Source organism: Grampus griseus (assembly GCF_964374135.1).
Source record: "Grampus griseus genome assembly, chromosome: 6".
Taxonomy (NCBI): Eukaryota; Metazoa; Chordata; class Mammalia; order Artiodactyla; family Delphinidae; genus Grampus; species Grampus griseus.
This window is the reverse complement of record NC_139000.1, coordinates 64,337,867-64,355,199: the sequence shown is the minus strand read 5'-3', so window position 1 is coordinate 64,355,199 and position 17,333 is coordinate 64,337,867. Positions and strand designations below refer to the sequence as shown.

General features: G+C 36.5%; 1 protein-coding gene across 3 annotated transcripts in view; it reads right to left on the bottom strand.

The window, feature by feature from the left end:
• CCDC171 (coiled-coil domain containing 171) overlaps nt 1-17,333 on the bottom strand; it is a 348,708-nt gene that overhangs the window by 298,904 nt on the left and 32,471 nt on the right. For 2 of the 3 annotated variants that reach the window (XM_082657166.1, XM_082657167.1), the window contains exon 5: nt 16,137-16,268. The exons of the other annotated variant lie outside the window; for it this stretch is intronic. In XM_082657166.1, the coding sequence (XP_082513292.1) occupies nt 16,137-16,268 (132 nt within the window). The remainder of the gene's footprint in view (nt 1-16,136; nt 16,269-17,333) is intronic. 3 annotated transcript variants of the gene reach the window in all.

Here is a 17,333-nt window from a genome sequence, read left to right as displayed (position 1 = left end):
TGTATAGCTGATTCACTTTGTTATACGGCAGAAAGTAACACAGCATTGTAAAGCAATTATACTCCAATAAAGATGTTAAAAAAAAAAAAAAAAAAACGAACAACCTAATCAAAAAATGGGCAGAAGACCTAAATAGACATTTCTCCAAACAAGATATACAGGTTGCCAACAAATACATGAAAGGATGCTCAACATCACTAATCATTAGATAAATGCAAATCAAAACAATGAGGTATCACCTCACACCGGTCAGAAGAGCCATCATCAGAAAATCTATGAACAATAAATGCTGGAGAGGGTGTGGAGAAAATAGAACCCTCTTGCACTGTTGGTGGGAATGTAAATTGATACAGCCACTAAGGAGAACAGTTTGGAGGTTTCTTAAAAAACTCAAAATAGAACTACCATAGGACCCAGCAATCCCACTATTGGGCATATACCCTGAGAAAACCATAATTCAAAAAGAGTCATGCACCCCAGTGTTCATTGTAGCTCTATTTACAGTAGCCAGGACATGGAAGTAACCTAAGTGCCCATCAACAGATGAATGGATAAAGAAGATGTGGGGCTTCCCTGGTGGCGCAGTGGTTGAGAGTCTGCCTGCTGATGCAGGGGACACGGTTTGTGCCCCGGTCCGGGAAAAGCCCACATGCCGCAGAGTGGCTGGGCCCGTGAGCCATGGCCTCTGGGCCTGCGCGTCCAGAGCCTGTGCTCCGCAATGGGAGAGGCCACAGCAGTGAGAGGCCCGCGTACCGCAAAAAAAAAAAAAGATGTGGCACATATATACAATGGAATATTACTCAGCCATAAAAAGAAATGAAATGGAGTTATTTGTAGTGAGTTGGATGGACCTAGAGTCTGTCAAACAGAGTGAAGTATGTCAGAAAGAGAAAAACAAATATTGTATGCTGACAGATATATATGGAATCTAAGAAAAAAAAATACGGTTCTGATAAACCTAGGGGCACGTCAGAAATAAAGATGCAGACGTACAGAATGGACTTGAGGACACGGGGAGGGGCATGGGTAAGCTGGGACGAAGTGACAGAGTGGCATGGACATATATACACTACCAAATGTAAAATAGCTAGTGGGAAGCAGCTGCATAGCACAGAGATCACCTAGGTGCTTGGTGACCCCCTAGAAGGGTGGGATAGGGAGGGTGGGAGGGAGATGCTAGAGGGAGGGGATATGGGGATATATGTATACATATAGCTGATTCACTTTGTTATACAGCAGAAACTAACACAACATTGTAAAGCAATTATACTCCAATAAAAATGTTGAGAAAATCTGATTAATATATATTACAACTGAAAATGTAGATAGCTTACTATAATTTTACTCTAGTTCAAATGACCTCTGAGGGTATTTACATAATGTTATAGTTCAACTGACATATATTAGGTTTTCCCTTCTTATTAAAATTTGACTAAAATGTTTAGTAATACAAATGTGTATTGCTCCTTTGTGTGATAAGGAATGATTAGCTTGAATGCCTAATAATGGCCCTTGAGAGATTTTTATGTGAGCTCACGGTACTTTAACTATGCTTAGAGCTTTTTAAGTTGCAGCCACTAGATGGCTGTATTTCATTTTCTCTTCAGTGTTCAAGTTTTAAATCTTTGCTGTACTACTGAAACAAAAATAACATCAGGTAGTTCTACTTAAATCTCTCGATCTTCTTTTCCAACTAAACTCAGAAATCAGAGTTGAATTTTATGGAAGTTCAAATATAAAGTTAACACACATATCAAAGATATTTTCCACAGTAACTAATCTAGATTCATCTTTCCTACTTAAGGTCTTTGACAAAGCCCTTTTTCCCACCTTCCCCTCACCAGCATAATCTTACTCAGGAACATACAAACATATATTTATACATGCATCCAGGTATACCTAGCCACTCAAAAGGTGTCATCAGAATCTGAGTGAGAATGTTGCAAGCACCAAGTATAATTCTCTATAAAAGATTCTAGTCTGGAAAGTAACCAGCAGTATAGTCCACAGTCAAAGGATGAAGAACAAAATTTACTTTAATTCCTTCTCTCCACATCCCCTCATTTATAATTACTACTCTATAGCCAAGTACACATGAACTCTTAAGAATTATTTTCTGCAGGTAATGGAAACTCCTTAATAGAAGTTCATCAACTTACATGTTTTCAATCTTTAAACTATCATAGATAAGAACAAAAGCTATGTAGCATAGCACGAGTGTGCCAACATTGCCTACAACCAACAGACAGCACTCACCGTTTTTATCATAACACTCTGGATTCAGAAGCAAATGGTATGATGAACAGCCTTATGTAATCTGATTACATCATAAGAGTACCTTCATATATGAAAGCACGTTTAAGACCATTAAGCACTACACAAGTATAAGATACCACTATTATTCTATATGATAGGACCTCCTCCTTCAAGCAATCAATAGTATTAATTCAAATCCACTGTTAAAATACATGCCTTCTTGATTTACAAATACATAATCTCCAACTTTCAACCATTCACTTAGACTACTGTGTACACATTAAAATGAATAAGTAGCAATTTACAAGGCCAATCACAAAGTAACACAAATAATTTGAAATAAGAACAAAGTCTATAACCAAAAACACTTATCTCCTAGTTGATGGCAATTATTTCAAACAATATTTATTAAATCAGGTAAAAGAAATTAAAGGATTCAGGAAGTCTCACAAGATTTATTTATAAGAAAAGATGACTTGTGATTCCCATTCTATTGATAAATAGTATAGAAAGAAAACAATCATTCCAAATACTACACTAATGTATGCCCATTGTTTCATGTGAGTTTGAATTTAATCCTATAAAGAAGAACTGGAAAATGAATGGCCAATCAGTTAGGGCTTTTACTTTGTGATACTTGACTTATATTAAATATTACTTAACAAACAGCTTTCAAATAAGTCTTTCAAGATGTAGATGAAATTCTGACCTAAAAATCACAGTTTTAATGCAGAGGTCAAGTAGTCACTAATATTATGTGATAATTACTATACATTATTACATATGGATATAAACACACCTACATAGTTTTTACTAAAAAAACTGTTTTCCTCAGTGTAGTGTAGTTTTTAGGAATTCTATTCACATACCCAAGAAACTTATATTACATAATAAAGTTAACAGATTACATTAATTAAAATTACCTTGATTGGTTTTCTAACGTTAGACTTAGTTGGCATTTCTTGTATAAAGGCTTTTTAGATTATATCTTTTTTCCATTTTGCTACATTCAGTTGGCTAAAAATCTGTATAATATTTTTACACCTATATTCATGAGTGAGATTGGCTATAATTATCTTTCCTTGTATCCTTGTCAGTTTAGTATCAAGATTATTAGTTTGGTATGTTATCAAGTTTTCTTTTCATTCTCTGGCAGAGTTTATGTAAGACTGAAATTATTTGCTCCTTGAATGTTTCTTTCTGTTCATTGGTGAAGCAGTATGAGCCTGGAATTTTGACAATGACTCAATCAAGTTTTCTACTTCCTACATCTTCTTAAGTTATTTGGGGAGGGTAGGATTTTATCTATCTCTTTCAAATATCCACCAGATAACCAACCTTAGAGCGAAGATCATGGTTGAAAGAGCTAACCCAACACTCAAAAACTTCTAATAAGTTTTTCAGTCCCTCACTCTTAAACATAAGAAAACACGGTACTTGAAAAAATTCCCCAACATGAAAGATGGAATCTAAATCAAATGGGGAGGGCAAAATCATTCCCTGAGAGGAGTATATACAAAGAGAAGAAAACTTCAGAATATCTTCAGAGAACATAAGTAAGTTCCAGAAAGGCAGAGTAAGGACCACCAATAATTCTTTCCTCCATTAAAGTAACAAGAACACTGGCAAAAAATGTCAAAATCAAATTTTTCATAACTGAAAATTAACCAAAAGCTTGCAATAATCTAAGAAGCATTTATTCAAGAAAATCAGCTGAATCTCAGTAAGAATAGCAAGCTTTGTAGCATTTAAACTCACCCTAATTCCACACTCCCTTCCCCCAACTCCTGGTGGTCTTGAAAATCAACAACCTCAATACAACAGCCAAGACATGGAAATAACCTTAATGTCCATCAATGGATAAAGAAATAAAATATAGTATAAAAGTATACAGATGCATACATATATATATATATATATATATATATATTATATACACAGTTGACACCTGAACAACATGGGTATGTGTTTGAACTGCATGGGTCCATTTATACGTAGATTTTTTTCAATAAACACATTTGATAATTTTTTGGAGATTTGTGACAAGTTGAAAAAACTCACAGACAAACTGCATAGCCTAGAAATATCAAAAAAATAAGAAAAATGTATGTCAAGAATGCATAAAATATGTAGATTCTAATCTATTTTATCATTTACTACCATAAAAAAATATATAAATCTAGGGCTTCCCTGGTGGCGCAGTGGTTGAGAGTCTGCCTGCCTATGCAGGGGACACGGGTTCGTGCCCTGGTCCGGGAAGATCCCACATGCCGCGAAGCGGCTGGGCCCGTGAGCCATGGCCGCTGAGCCTGTGCGTCCAGAGCCTGTGCTCCACAACGGAAGAGGCCACAACAGTGAGAGGCCCGCGTACCACAATAAAAAAAAAAAGAAAAGGCAGCTTTTATGTGGGTGCAGCATTGCTCTGAGAAAGGCGTACCTGGGTGCAGCATTGCTCTGAGAAAGGCGTAACTATAGACTCTAATATGGTTCGAGAAAAAGTGAAGTCACTATATGACAACTTAAAGCAAAAGGATGGTGAAGGATCTAAAGCTGGAGAATTTAATGCCAGCAAAGAATGGTTTGATAATTTTAAAAAGAGGTTTGGCTTTAAAAATGCCAAGATAACAGAAGAGGCAACTTCTGAAAACCAAGAGGCAGCAGACAAGTTCCCAGATGCCTTTAAGAAAATCACTGAGGGCTAAAATATGGCACAAATGAAGCTATCTACAAAACAGAAACAGACTCACCGACATAGAGAACAGACTTGTAGTTACCAAGGGGAAGTGGGGGAGGGAGAGGAATGGACTGGAGTTTGGGTTTAGTAGATGCATTTATCCATTTAGAATGGATAAACAAGAGGGTCCTACTGCAGAGCACAGGGAAGTATATCCAATCTCCTGGTATAAACCATAATGGAAAAGAATATTTTTTAAATGTATATTGTGTATAATTGAGTCACTGCTGTACAGCAGAAAATAGCGCGACATTGTAAATCAACTATAATTCAATTTAAAAAAAGGAAATCATTGAGGAGAAATGATATCTGCCTGAACAGGTTTTTAATGCAGACAAAAATGCCCTATTCTGGAAAAAAATGCCCAAGGACATTTACTCATAAGGAAGAGAAGCAAGCACCAGGGTTTAAGGTAGGAAGGGATAGGCTAACTCTATTGTTTTGTGCAAATGCAGTTGGATTTATGATCAGTACTGCCCTTATCTACAAAGCTGCTAACCCCTGAGCTGCCAGTCCTTTGGTTGTACAACAAGAAGGCCTAAACAACAAGAATACGTTTTCTGCATTGGTTCCATCAATGCTTTGTCCCTGAAGTCAGGAAATACCTTGCCAGTAAGGGACTGCCTTTTAAAGTTCTTTTGTTATTGGAAATGCCCCTGGCCACCCAGAACCCCATAAGTTTAACACCAAAGACACTAAAATGGTCCACTTTCCCCAAATACAACATCTCTAATTCAGCCTCTCGATCAGGGGGTCATAAGAACCTTAAACACTCATTATACACGGTACTCTATAGAAAGGATGGTCAACGCTATGGAAGAGAACCCTGATTGAGAGAACATCATAAAAGTCTGGAAGGATTACAGCATTGAAAAAATCCCATTGTTGTTACAGAAAAAGCTGTGAAAGCCATCAATCCGGAAACAATAAAGAAAGAAAACTGTGAGAGAAAACTGTGGCCAGATGTTGTCCGTGACTTCACAGAGTTTACGACAGAGCCAATCAAGGAAATCGTGAAAGAGGTCATAGATATAGCCAAAAAAAAAAAGGGGGGGTGAAGGGTTTCAAGATATGAATCTTGGAGAAGTTCAAGATCTGAGACAGCACACCAGAGGAATTAACAGAAGATTTCCTGATGGAGATGAGTGTTTCTAAACCAGTGTCAGATGATACGGAAGAAGACATAGAAGAAGCAGTGCCAGAAAACAAATTGACATTAGGCAATCTGGTAGAAGGGTGCTGATTTCAAGACTGCTTTTGACTTGTTTTACAACATGGACCCTTCTATGACATGGGCACTGAAACTAAAGCAAACAATGAAAAAAGGATTGGTATCATATAGAAACATTTTTAGAGAAATGAAAAAGCAAAAGCGGCAGACAGAAAGGACAATGTATTTCCATAAAGTTACACCAGTGTGCCTGCCTCTCCTGCCTCCCCTTCCATCTCCTGCGTCTCTTCCACCACTGCCGCCCCTGAGACAGCGAGACCAAGCCCTCGTCCTCTTCAGCCAACTCAACATGAAGATGACAAGGATGAAGACCTTTACATGACCCATTTCCACTTAATGAATAGCAAATAATCATCATGCCATACAGTTAATAAACTTATCTGTTGTGTATGTGTGTGTTTTCGTGTGAAAACTGAATAACTGTACAGCAAGAACTATATGAGATGCTTTTGTCAGCATCATCATCTAAGTATTCATCGCGTTGAACATCATGTGCAAGATCTGTATTGAAGTAGAGAGTCTATCCTTACATAGGCATAAGGTGAGTGATATTTAATATAAAATTAATAATGTGTTAGTTTTCTGTTTTATAACTTTGCCTTCGAGGATTCACATTGCCATATCGTACATCTCTCTCTAATAATTGGAGAAACTGAGTATTAGCCCATGATCACAGGTAAGTGGTTTTTTTAATTTAACAATGTTTCCAATACTGTTTTATGGAAAGACTGTAATACTGTATGTCATAAAAATTTTATTTTATAAAAATTTTATAGGGCTTCCCTGGTGGCGCAGTGGTTGGGGGTCCGCCTGCCGATGCAGGGGACGCGGGTTCGTGCCCCGGTCCGGGAGGATCCCACGTGCCGTGGGGCGGATGTGCCGGTGGGCCATGGCCGCTGAGCCTGCGCATCTCCTGTTGCTCTGCGGCGGGAGAGGCCGCAGCAGTGAGAGGCCCGCGTACCGCAAAAAAAAAAAACGGTAAAAATTTTATAAATTGAATATTAAGATATGATGTATAGCATGATGGCTATAGTTAACATTACCATATTGTATATTTGAAAGTTACTAAGAGAGTAGATCTTAAAAGTTCTCATCTCAAGAAAAAAAAATATCTGTAACTGTGTGAGGTAATGGAAGTTAACTAAACTTGTAATCATTTTGCAGTATATATATATATCAAATCATTCACGTTGTACACCTTAAACTTACAGAGTGTATATGTCAAGTATGTCTCAATAAAACTGGAAAGAAAAAAAAAAGAACTGTAGCTATGAAAGCCAGCACCCTAGCTGCTTTTAATACTCAAAAACATTCAGTAAAACCAGAGCTCAAATATGAGTTGAAAAGTGAGACTCTAAGGTCTCAGAAGGTCATATGTAGAAAGAGCAGAAAGAGAGCACCACCAGTTAAACAGATTGGATCAAAGCTATCCAATCATCTCTGCTTGCTCCTGAAATCCCACTTAAATGAAGATAGAATAAAAATGAGTGGCAGAAAAGATGACAGCCAACAAGAGATGTCAAAAGCAAATTTGCAAGATGGAAAGTAAATGGACAAGTGATAAATGACAGGTTTCAGCTTTCTCAACTATGTTAAATACTCAAAAAGGGAAGAGCCTAATAGCAAGCTGAATTCATATCCATAAAAGATCAGAAATTGGAAGCAGCAATCATCCCTGAAGCCAAGCCATGGGGTAGCAATGAATACAGAACACTGTTGGAAGCCTCTGTAAACAGCAGTTAGTTATATCCTCAGATCTCCTCTGCCAACTCCCTCCCTGACAAAGTCCCCTCTCCATCCTGGAAAAAGAGAAAGAGTTTATTTACTAACAAGAGAGGTTGCCCCAAAAAGGTTCTGAGGTCATGAAAACCAGACACGACTGAAGGTCAGGGTAAGACACCTTATTAAAAATTAGGAGATTGGGAAATAGTGGGCAGTGAGACTTCACGGCTCCCTTTCTCTCTTCAGCTCCCAGAACATTGACTCCTACACTTAAGGTACTATAAGCACAAGAAGACTAGAAGACTCCTTTGTGGGGAAACTACCAGTCCAAGGGAAAAGAGCTGCAGGTCCCGGCATTTTTAAGGTTCCCCAATTAAATGGAAAGGCTCCACATACACAGAGCTTTCTCCCAGCTTTTTAGTGCTTCATTTTTAAACATGAACATACAGCCAAGGATCAGCAGACATTTGAGGAAAGCTTCTCATGTGAAACTCAGACAAATGGGGTCAAACACTCAGAAAAAACAAAGACAATCTAGGGGGGAAGAATGAGGGGAACCACCTTCAAAACAAGTATGACTTCCATCCTCAGAGAGCTAAAATAAGGTATTACAAACATGAAATAAGAAGACTCTACTATAAAAAGGTATAGCCAAGAAACAAGAAACAGCTCTTGTAAATTAAAAACCCAAAAGCAGGGGCTTCCCTGGTGGCGCAGTGGTTGAGAGTCCACCTGCCGATGCAGGGGACACTGGTTCGTGCCCCGGTCCAGGAAGATCCCACTTGCCGCGGAGCGGCTGGGCCCGTGAGCCATGGCCGCTGAGCCTGCGTGTCCGGAGCCTGTGCTCTGCAACGGGAGAGGCCGCAACAGTGAGAGGCCCGCGTACCACACACACACACACACACACACACACACACACACACACACACACACACACACACACACACAAATGCAGAAATGAGAATTCAACAGAAAAGTTGCTATATAAAATTGAAGAAATCTCCTCAAAAATAGAACAAAAATATAAAAGGATGGAAAACAGAAGAAATTAAGGATGTCAATTTATGCCAAACTGACCTATAAATCCAATTCAATTCCAATCAAAATTACAGCAAGGTTTCTTGGTGGAATGTAACAAGCCAATTCTCAAACTCATATGGAATATTAAAAGGATAAGAATAACTCTCCTCCCCACCCCCCCTCAAAAAATATTAAGAATATGGAGGAGGGAACTTGCCCTATCTGATTTACTCTAAAGCCATGGTAAATAAAACAATTTAGTATTGGTTCAGAAATAGACCAACATGTAAGTGAAACAGAACAGAGCACCAGAAACCAAACCTTAGATATAAAGGAACTTGATATATGACACAGATGACATTTTAAATCAATAAGTGGTAACAGAATAGACAAGTGAATAACTAGTACAGGGACATTTGGTTATCCATTTGAAAAAAATAAAATTAGACCCTCCTTCATGCTCTATACAGAAAAATATATTTTTCTTTATGACTTTAGATTATACGAGACACAAAAAGCACTATCAATAAAGGAAAAAACTGATACATTCAACTACATTAAAATTTTAAAGTGCACATCAAACAGTGTGGATAGTCTCCATGTCTCCCCAAAGAGGAAAAAGATGTTTGCCATGGAGATCCAAGTAACCAAGCAACCAAATATATTAAAAACTCTTATAAGTCAGTAAGAATATACAAACAATCCAAAAGGAAAAGGGGAAAAAATATAAAGTTGCAGTTCACAGAAGAAGAAACATGAATGGCCAATAAACATAACATGCTCCACGTCAGGGAAATAGAAATTTAAGCAAGAGCGAGAGACAATTTCACACGCATCCTATTGCAAAAGAAATTAAATCTGGGGACTTCCCCGGTGGTCCAGTGGTAAAGAGTCTGCCTTCCAGTGCAGAGGATCCAGGTTCGATCCCTGGTTGGGGAACTAAGATCCCACCTATGCCGCGGGGCAGCTAAGCCCGAGCGCCACTACTGAGCCCGCGCTCCTCAACTAGAGAGCCCACATGCAGCAAACTACAGAGCCCACGCTCTCTGGAGCCTGCGCGCAACTAGAGAGAGGAAAAATCCCGCATGCCACAACTAGAGAGAAGCCCACATGCCCCAACGAAAGATCCCGCATGCCGCAACTAAGACCAGACGCAGACAAAAATAAATTTAAATAGAAATTAAATCTGAAAAATACCAAGTGTTCAAGAGACTGCAAGGGAAGAGAAACTCTTCTCTCAAATTGATACAACCCCTTGGGAGAATAATTTAGCATATATTTTACCTCTTAATAATTGCATACACGCTAAATATATCCCACACAAACAAAAATATTTGATGTTCATGGAAGCATTGTCTGCAATAATTGAAACTTGGAAAGAACTTAAATCTCAATCAATCCAGTAATGGATAAACTAATGATGACATATGCATAGGATAAAATACTATAGATCAGTTAAATTGAATGAACCAGAGATCGTTTATTAACTTGGCTAAGTCTCAAAAACACAAGTGAGAAAGACAAGTTGGACAGAGACTCATACTCTGTGATACTGTATGTATATTTTAAAAATATACAAAATACTAAAAAAAAATGATGTATCATCAATGTTTACAGACAGAAAATTAAACACCAACTTCAGAATGATGGTTATCTTTTGGCGGTGAGGTGGTGGTGGGATGGTGAAGTGATTCAGTCTTCAGTGATATGAAATTCATTATGAATTTTAAGCAAATATGACAAACACATGATCTAGATGGTAAGTGTTGGCTATATTAATGGTATTGGTTGGTTATATTGAGTATTAATTATATATTAATATCTGTTATTTTTTGTATGTTCAAATATTTATAATAGGTGTATGGTTTAATCAACGCAATCCATGTCTGGAGTACATTATAACATAAAAGAAAATTCCAAAAGAACTATAAAATACCTCATGCAGTTATACATCAAGATTAACTTGCCTGCTCCAAAATAAATTTTTTTAATTTTTGTCACAGAATTTATTTTCTCATCAAACCAAAGCTACCTGGATCCTTACAGTGAAGAGTGTGTGTGTGTCTGTAACAAATAAAATCACATTTAGAGGAAACTGAGTGAGTTTTTCTTTTCTCCACTAGAGGGAGGTGTTGAACTTACAATATTTTAAAATGGAGCTTGTTTTTGAACTGACATTTAACATCAAAGTAAACCACACTGTGCTCTTAGAAAATAAACTTGCTTTCTTTCCACACCTTCCAGAAACATAGCCCCAAAAGTATAATTCTTTATACTTACTCATATAAACACTATTTCTTGAACTCCAAAATATGGTTTCAAGTCTGAAGGATTAAAGTAATTAGAAACATATCAGAGCTAAAGTACTCCCCCTTCCTAACTTATGAAATATATCAATATAGATATAGTTACAACCTTAGTCTAGTACATGGTTATCTCTCTAAATCCCCAAAGGCAGCATAGTTCTACAATCAAGAATAGTGTTTACTACTGTAGAGTATAAACTAGTACTAACTTTATGTAATACCGATCACAAATTATAAATCCATAAACTTGAAGACCAAGCAATTATACTTCTAGGCATTTACACAGCTAAATCACATGTACAACAGCGCAAAGATATGGACAAGAATGTTAGTGAATCATTTTAAATTAAAGCAAAAACTTTTGAAGGAAATAAAATGTCTATCAATAAGGGATTTGTTAAATGTATTAGGAACTTCCACATGACAGAAAAGCTTCAAACACTACAAGAATAGTGTAAGAATATCAAAAGATGGATGCCAAATATTACTGAGGCATATTTATGTAAATATAATAATATATGTTTATACACCCTTAGATGAGGAGTAGGACTGGAGCAGGCACGCCTGCAGGGGAGGGGGGGATTCCTTCACTTTGTGCTTTTAACTTTCCCTAAATTCGGGGTATTTTTACAATAAGAACAATATTATGTAATTTTATAAACTGAATATTAAGATATTTCCTGTTTGGAAACAGGCAGTACCAGTGACAGACTCACTTTCTATGCCATTTGCTTACAAAGGGCACCAGCAGACAGTTTCCCCGGAAGCTACCAAGAAAAGCTCCTTGCTACCCTAGATCATTTAAGGCAAAACTCTGAAATACTTCCTTTTCATGCAACTTACTCCAAGCTGTCCCTAGATCACAACTGTGCTTACCAGGTCAATCTCTGACATGTTGTACCCCAATCCCTAGCTGCTGTCTTATCATACAGCCAGTGATTGATGCCCACACCTAGTCTGATACCTTCCTTTACCCCCTCGCCCCCCCACTCTTCCTCCTCCTTCTTCAGTCTGCGGTATTATTTTCAGTCTACATTTCCCACGCTCTTTTGCCATCACAAAATCTCCCACCCCTTGATCACTAGATATATAAACCAAATTTAGTCAGTGAATGAGGAAAGGGCACTTTGTTCCCTGGCTTAGTTACAGAATTTTGGAAATAAATTAAATATGAAAAACATACATTCATCTTCTAAATGCTTTCAATCCTACTGATGAGTTATACATTGAAATGAACTATAAAAATGACAAAGGACAGAGTATGATGGTTTACCACTGCACGTCCCACACTGCCTACAATAGAAAAGCTCATGGCTAATAAGCATCCTCAAAGTTCACATTTCTATTGCAGAAAACAAAGAAATAAATAAAAACAAATGTTCATTTTAAATAAAAATTTTAAATAAATAGAGATAAAAAATAACATATTTTTTCCAAGATCAATATAAACACATCATTCTAAAATTACCATGGCTTTGCTTTGGTTTGAAATTTCAAATAATGCTAAAGACATGGAATTTTTATGTTTATCAAAAGAGGACAGGCATTTAAAAAATGAAAAACACTTTCTTAAAATGAGGTAACTCCATTAATATTCCAGAGAAGTACACCTCTATTCAGCACTTCAATTACTGGGAAAGAAAGGAGACATGGCATAAAATTAAGATTTGCTTTTTATAGTGAGCCTGAATTCTAAAGCCCAGATGAGAGAAATATTATACCAGCTTTGTCTGTTAAAGATGGAGCTTCATGTAGGTTTATTTAAAACTCATTTTAAAAACTGAATTCCCTTAGAGAGCTACACAAAAGAACACTATGTGATACTAACACCTAATTATAGGATGGAAACCTGAACCCATCAACAGCCAATAGAGAGAGAATTTCCATCTATCCCTCAAGTTGTTTTAAAAAAGACTTTTTTAAAATATAAAAGGTTTCTAAGCTTGCTTTATAAAAGGAAAAGCAGTTTTCTTTTGTTAAAATAAAAAGGACAAGAAATTAAGAGACAGTGTTCTGAACATTTTGGTTACAGAGTACAATAAAATCTATTTCACAGAAGATGGTAGTAACTAAGGAGTATATTCCCCTATTCTTCCCACACATAATAAAGATTCATACAGAATTTCAAATTATCTTAACACTTCATAATACAAAGTCTGATGTAACCACGTATATTTCATGTGAGATTTACAGGATTGACCAGGAAACTGTTATCAAAATCACATCATCCACACATTTAAATACAGGTCTCTGCAGCATATTTTATAAGTTCCGGGCTTCTGACTGGTAGCGCTGGAAATTTCTGAGTATTTTTAAAAAAGGGGGGGGTTGGGACTTCCCTGGTGGTGCAGTGGTTAAGAATCCACCTGCCAATAAAGGGGACACGGGTTCGATCCCTGGTCCACGAAGATCCCACATGCCATGGAGCAACTAAGCCCGTGTGCCACAACTACTGAGCCTGCACTCTAGGGCCCACATGCTGCAACTACTGAGCCCATGTGCTGCAACTACTGAAGCCCACGTGCCTAGAGCCCGTGCTCCACAACAAGAGAAGCCACAATGAGACGCCTGCACACCAGAACAAAGAGTAGCCCCCACTAGCTGCAACTAAAGAAAGCCCGCGCACAGCAATGAAGACCCAACGCAGCCAAAAAATAATAGATAATAAAAGGGTTATTTTCATTTACTTACGTGTACTTGTTTGTTCTAGGTAACCCTGAAGACAATTATCAACAACAGCTCAAATGTCCTCTGCTCTGTGGTGATCTCCCCAATCTCCCAGGCAATTAATTTATTTCTCTTTTATGATCCCATAGCATTTTGTTCAAAATTATTTGTTACAATTATTTGTTATTATATTACAATATATTTTCTCTCTTTACATGTCTCTCCATGTTGAGATATCTTTTAGGACAGAAATCATATCTTAATCAATTTTATATCTTCAGGACCCACAGTAGGAACTCAGAAAGTACTTAGGGAATGAATAAATGAACGAGTGACTGAATGAATGAGAGAACTAACTATACAAATTACAAGCAGACTCTAAAAATAACAGGAGCTAAAAACAGAGCTATCATATGATCCTACAATCCCACTCCTGGGCATATACTGGGAGAAAAACATGGTCCGAAAGGATTCATGCACCCCAGTGTTCACTGCAGTGCTGTTTACAATAGCCAAGACATGGGAGCAACATAAATAAATGTCCATCGATGAAAGAATGGATAAAGAAGATGTGGTACATATATACAATGGAATATTACTCAGCCATTAAAAAGAATGAAACTTGGAAAGAACTTTGCAGCAACATGGATGGACCTAGAGACTGTCATACTGAGTGAAGTAAGTCAGACAGAGAAAGAGAAATATCGTGTGTGATATCGCTTATGTGTGGAATTTTTTTTTAAAAAGATAGAATGAACTTATTTACGGAAGAGAGACAGACTCACAGACTTTGTTGTATACCTGAAACTAACACAACATTGTTAATCAACTATACTCCAATATAAAATAAAAAGTTAAAGAAGCAAATAATAAATGGGGTTACTAATAAAGCATAAGTTATTCATGTTAGACAAATTTGAAGTCATGGCCTTAGAGAGTTCAAGTCTACTAATAAAGAGTATAATTAGCTTTATATCATAAGAAAATCTGAAAATATATTTACCATTACCTCTGCTTAATTTATTTCCAGTGGTTGGCGCATGTATGACAAATAAAGCCTTTATAAAAATCTCAAAAACAAATAAAATAACATAAAATAAAATAAAAAAATACTAAGAGGTCTAGAGAGTGACTGTCTTTCCAAATTCCACAGAGGGAGAGACTGGGAAGAAAAGGATTGCCCAAGGACCAAAGGTTTGGTAAAGATATGATTTTGTTGGTATTCTGAACACTTACATATACAACAAATTCAGTATTTCCACTGTTTACTGCCAGCTTTCACTCTTAAAGAAATAAGGTGCTTTCTATTCTCTGCAGGTTTTGGGCCACCTTCATCTCACAAAATTGTTCGTAACACAAAGCAACTCTAAAATTTATTTTAGATGGGTATTTTTCATTCTGTAAAGAATGAATCTCTTTGACATCTATATAAAGACTATATTTCAATTTGTCATTTTGTGTAGAAAAAATGTTGTCTTACCACAGAATAAATAAGAGAAGAAATGATGGAAATTTATTTGAAATTTTAAATTAGTTGGTTAGTGAATGAACAGTTTTCATTTCTCCTACCTCTCCTTCAAAATAATTTACATATAATCTCCTGAAAGAATGCAAAGTGAACAGGAGTAAAAATCTGGAGACTTGTAGTCTTTTCCCACACTAATCACTCAGTCTATGGTGTGAGTAAATCACAGATTGCCATCTGCTCATCTATAATGGGGATTAGATGTAATCAGTGATTTTCAAATTGGACTACTCGAAGCCTGGGGGATTCTGTGATTTTGCGGGGAAGAGGTTAAAAGAACATGATTAAGAATTTGCACTTCTTAAAAAGAGTTCCAAAAAAATCACTATATTATATGATTTATAAGCATCCTCTAATACCAAAATCTGATTATTCTATTTCTTTATGTTGTTAAAGGCTGCTAACAGTCTCATATTTTAAACTGGAAAACTAAATGCCAAATGTATAGGTGTCCTTTAAAAATCAAATAATTTATGCAGAAGTCACCCAATTCTAATAGTATCTTTTGGAAACAGTTGCCCATATTGTCATGTAACTACAAATGAAACATGGCCTTCCAGAGAGCAAAGACTAGGAATTATTTTTTCCTTGAGTAAGCGAGTCAATTATCACACTAAGGTAATTTTTAATTTCATAAGCATTAAAATGACATATTTATTATTATTTTTAAAATACCTGTACTATAAATTGTAACTCTCTTCTTTCTGCTTCCCATTGTTCTGCTTGTAATCTAAATTCCTCCAATGCTGTCTCCCTGATATGAGACTCCATCTCATTCTTCTCCTGCTGATGTTTTTCCAACGTTTCCTTTACGTGAATAAAATCTTGTTTTAGTATTAGATCAATAAAAGCTATCTTTCTTCCTTCATCCACAATTTAAATATACATAGGGCTCTCCTTACCTATACAGACTGTTAAAACTCATTATAATTTATGTTAAAATCATTAATTAATAGAATAATTATATTTTGGTCATCACAATGTATATGTGAATAAGAAACTATGGTTACCCATTTAATTTAAGCAACATTTCATATATATATATAGATAGACAGATAGATAGATATAAATAGATATAGATATTTAACCCAATTTTTCCAAAAAATTTAACTGCTGGGGATTGAACAAAATGCATCATATGATAGAGACAAAACAAAGCAGATTGTTTGGCAAATATGTAATCTATATGTAAAGGAGATAATATGGAAAGCTCTAATTAGCTATAGAAATACTATTTGGATTATCCCTGATAATTTATATATAAATCTGACAGAGAACACTGTATTTACCAAAGGGGAGAAGGAGGAGTTTTGTGCAACAAATCAGTATAAGGAAACTCTAGAATGTTAAAAATTTGAAAAGTCAAAAAAATTTTTTTAGGTTTAGACTATTAACTAATTTCTAGTTCTACAGATAAACAATATTTGCAAGAGGCTTCTCTTCTGGGGTTTTCCGAGTTGTACTACATTTACAAGATCTAATCTGGTTCAAAATCTCAGAAGTATAAAATGCAGGTTTCCCAAGAAGCCCAATCTTCTAAACTATAGGGTTTTAAACTAAGTCTGCATTAACACAAGGAGAAAGATTCTGTGGTTTATATGAGACAGAGGGAAAGCCTCCTGTGTCCTTATAAACTGTAGCGTGGTTCTGCATAATAAAGACTGCCCTCCCAACTTTCACTAATGGAAAGGCAACAGGAGGAGCCTTGAGGTTTTTTCCCCTTAGGGCAAAAGAGTGACTCCTCTTCATCCCCAAAGGTCTCTGTGCAGATTAGTTCAAAGCCAATTGTATAAAATCAAAGCAAAGTTCTCCTACCAAACAGGTGATGAAGATCACATCAAGATCTATAAAAGAGATCTTGAGATGCAGGCT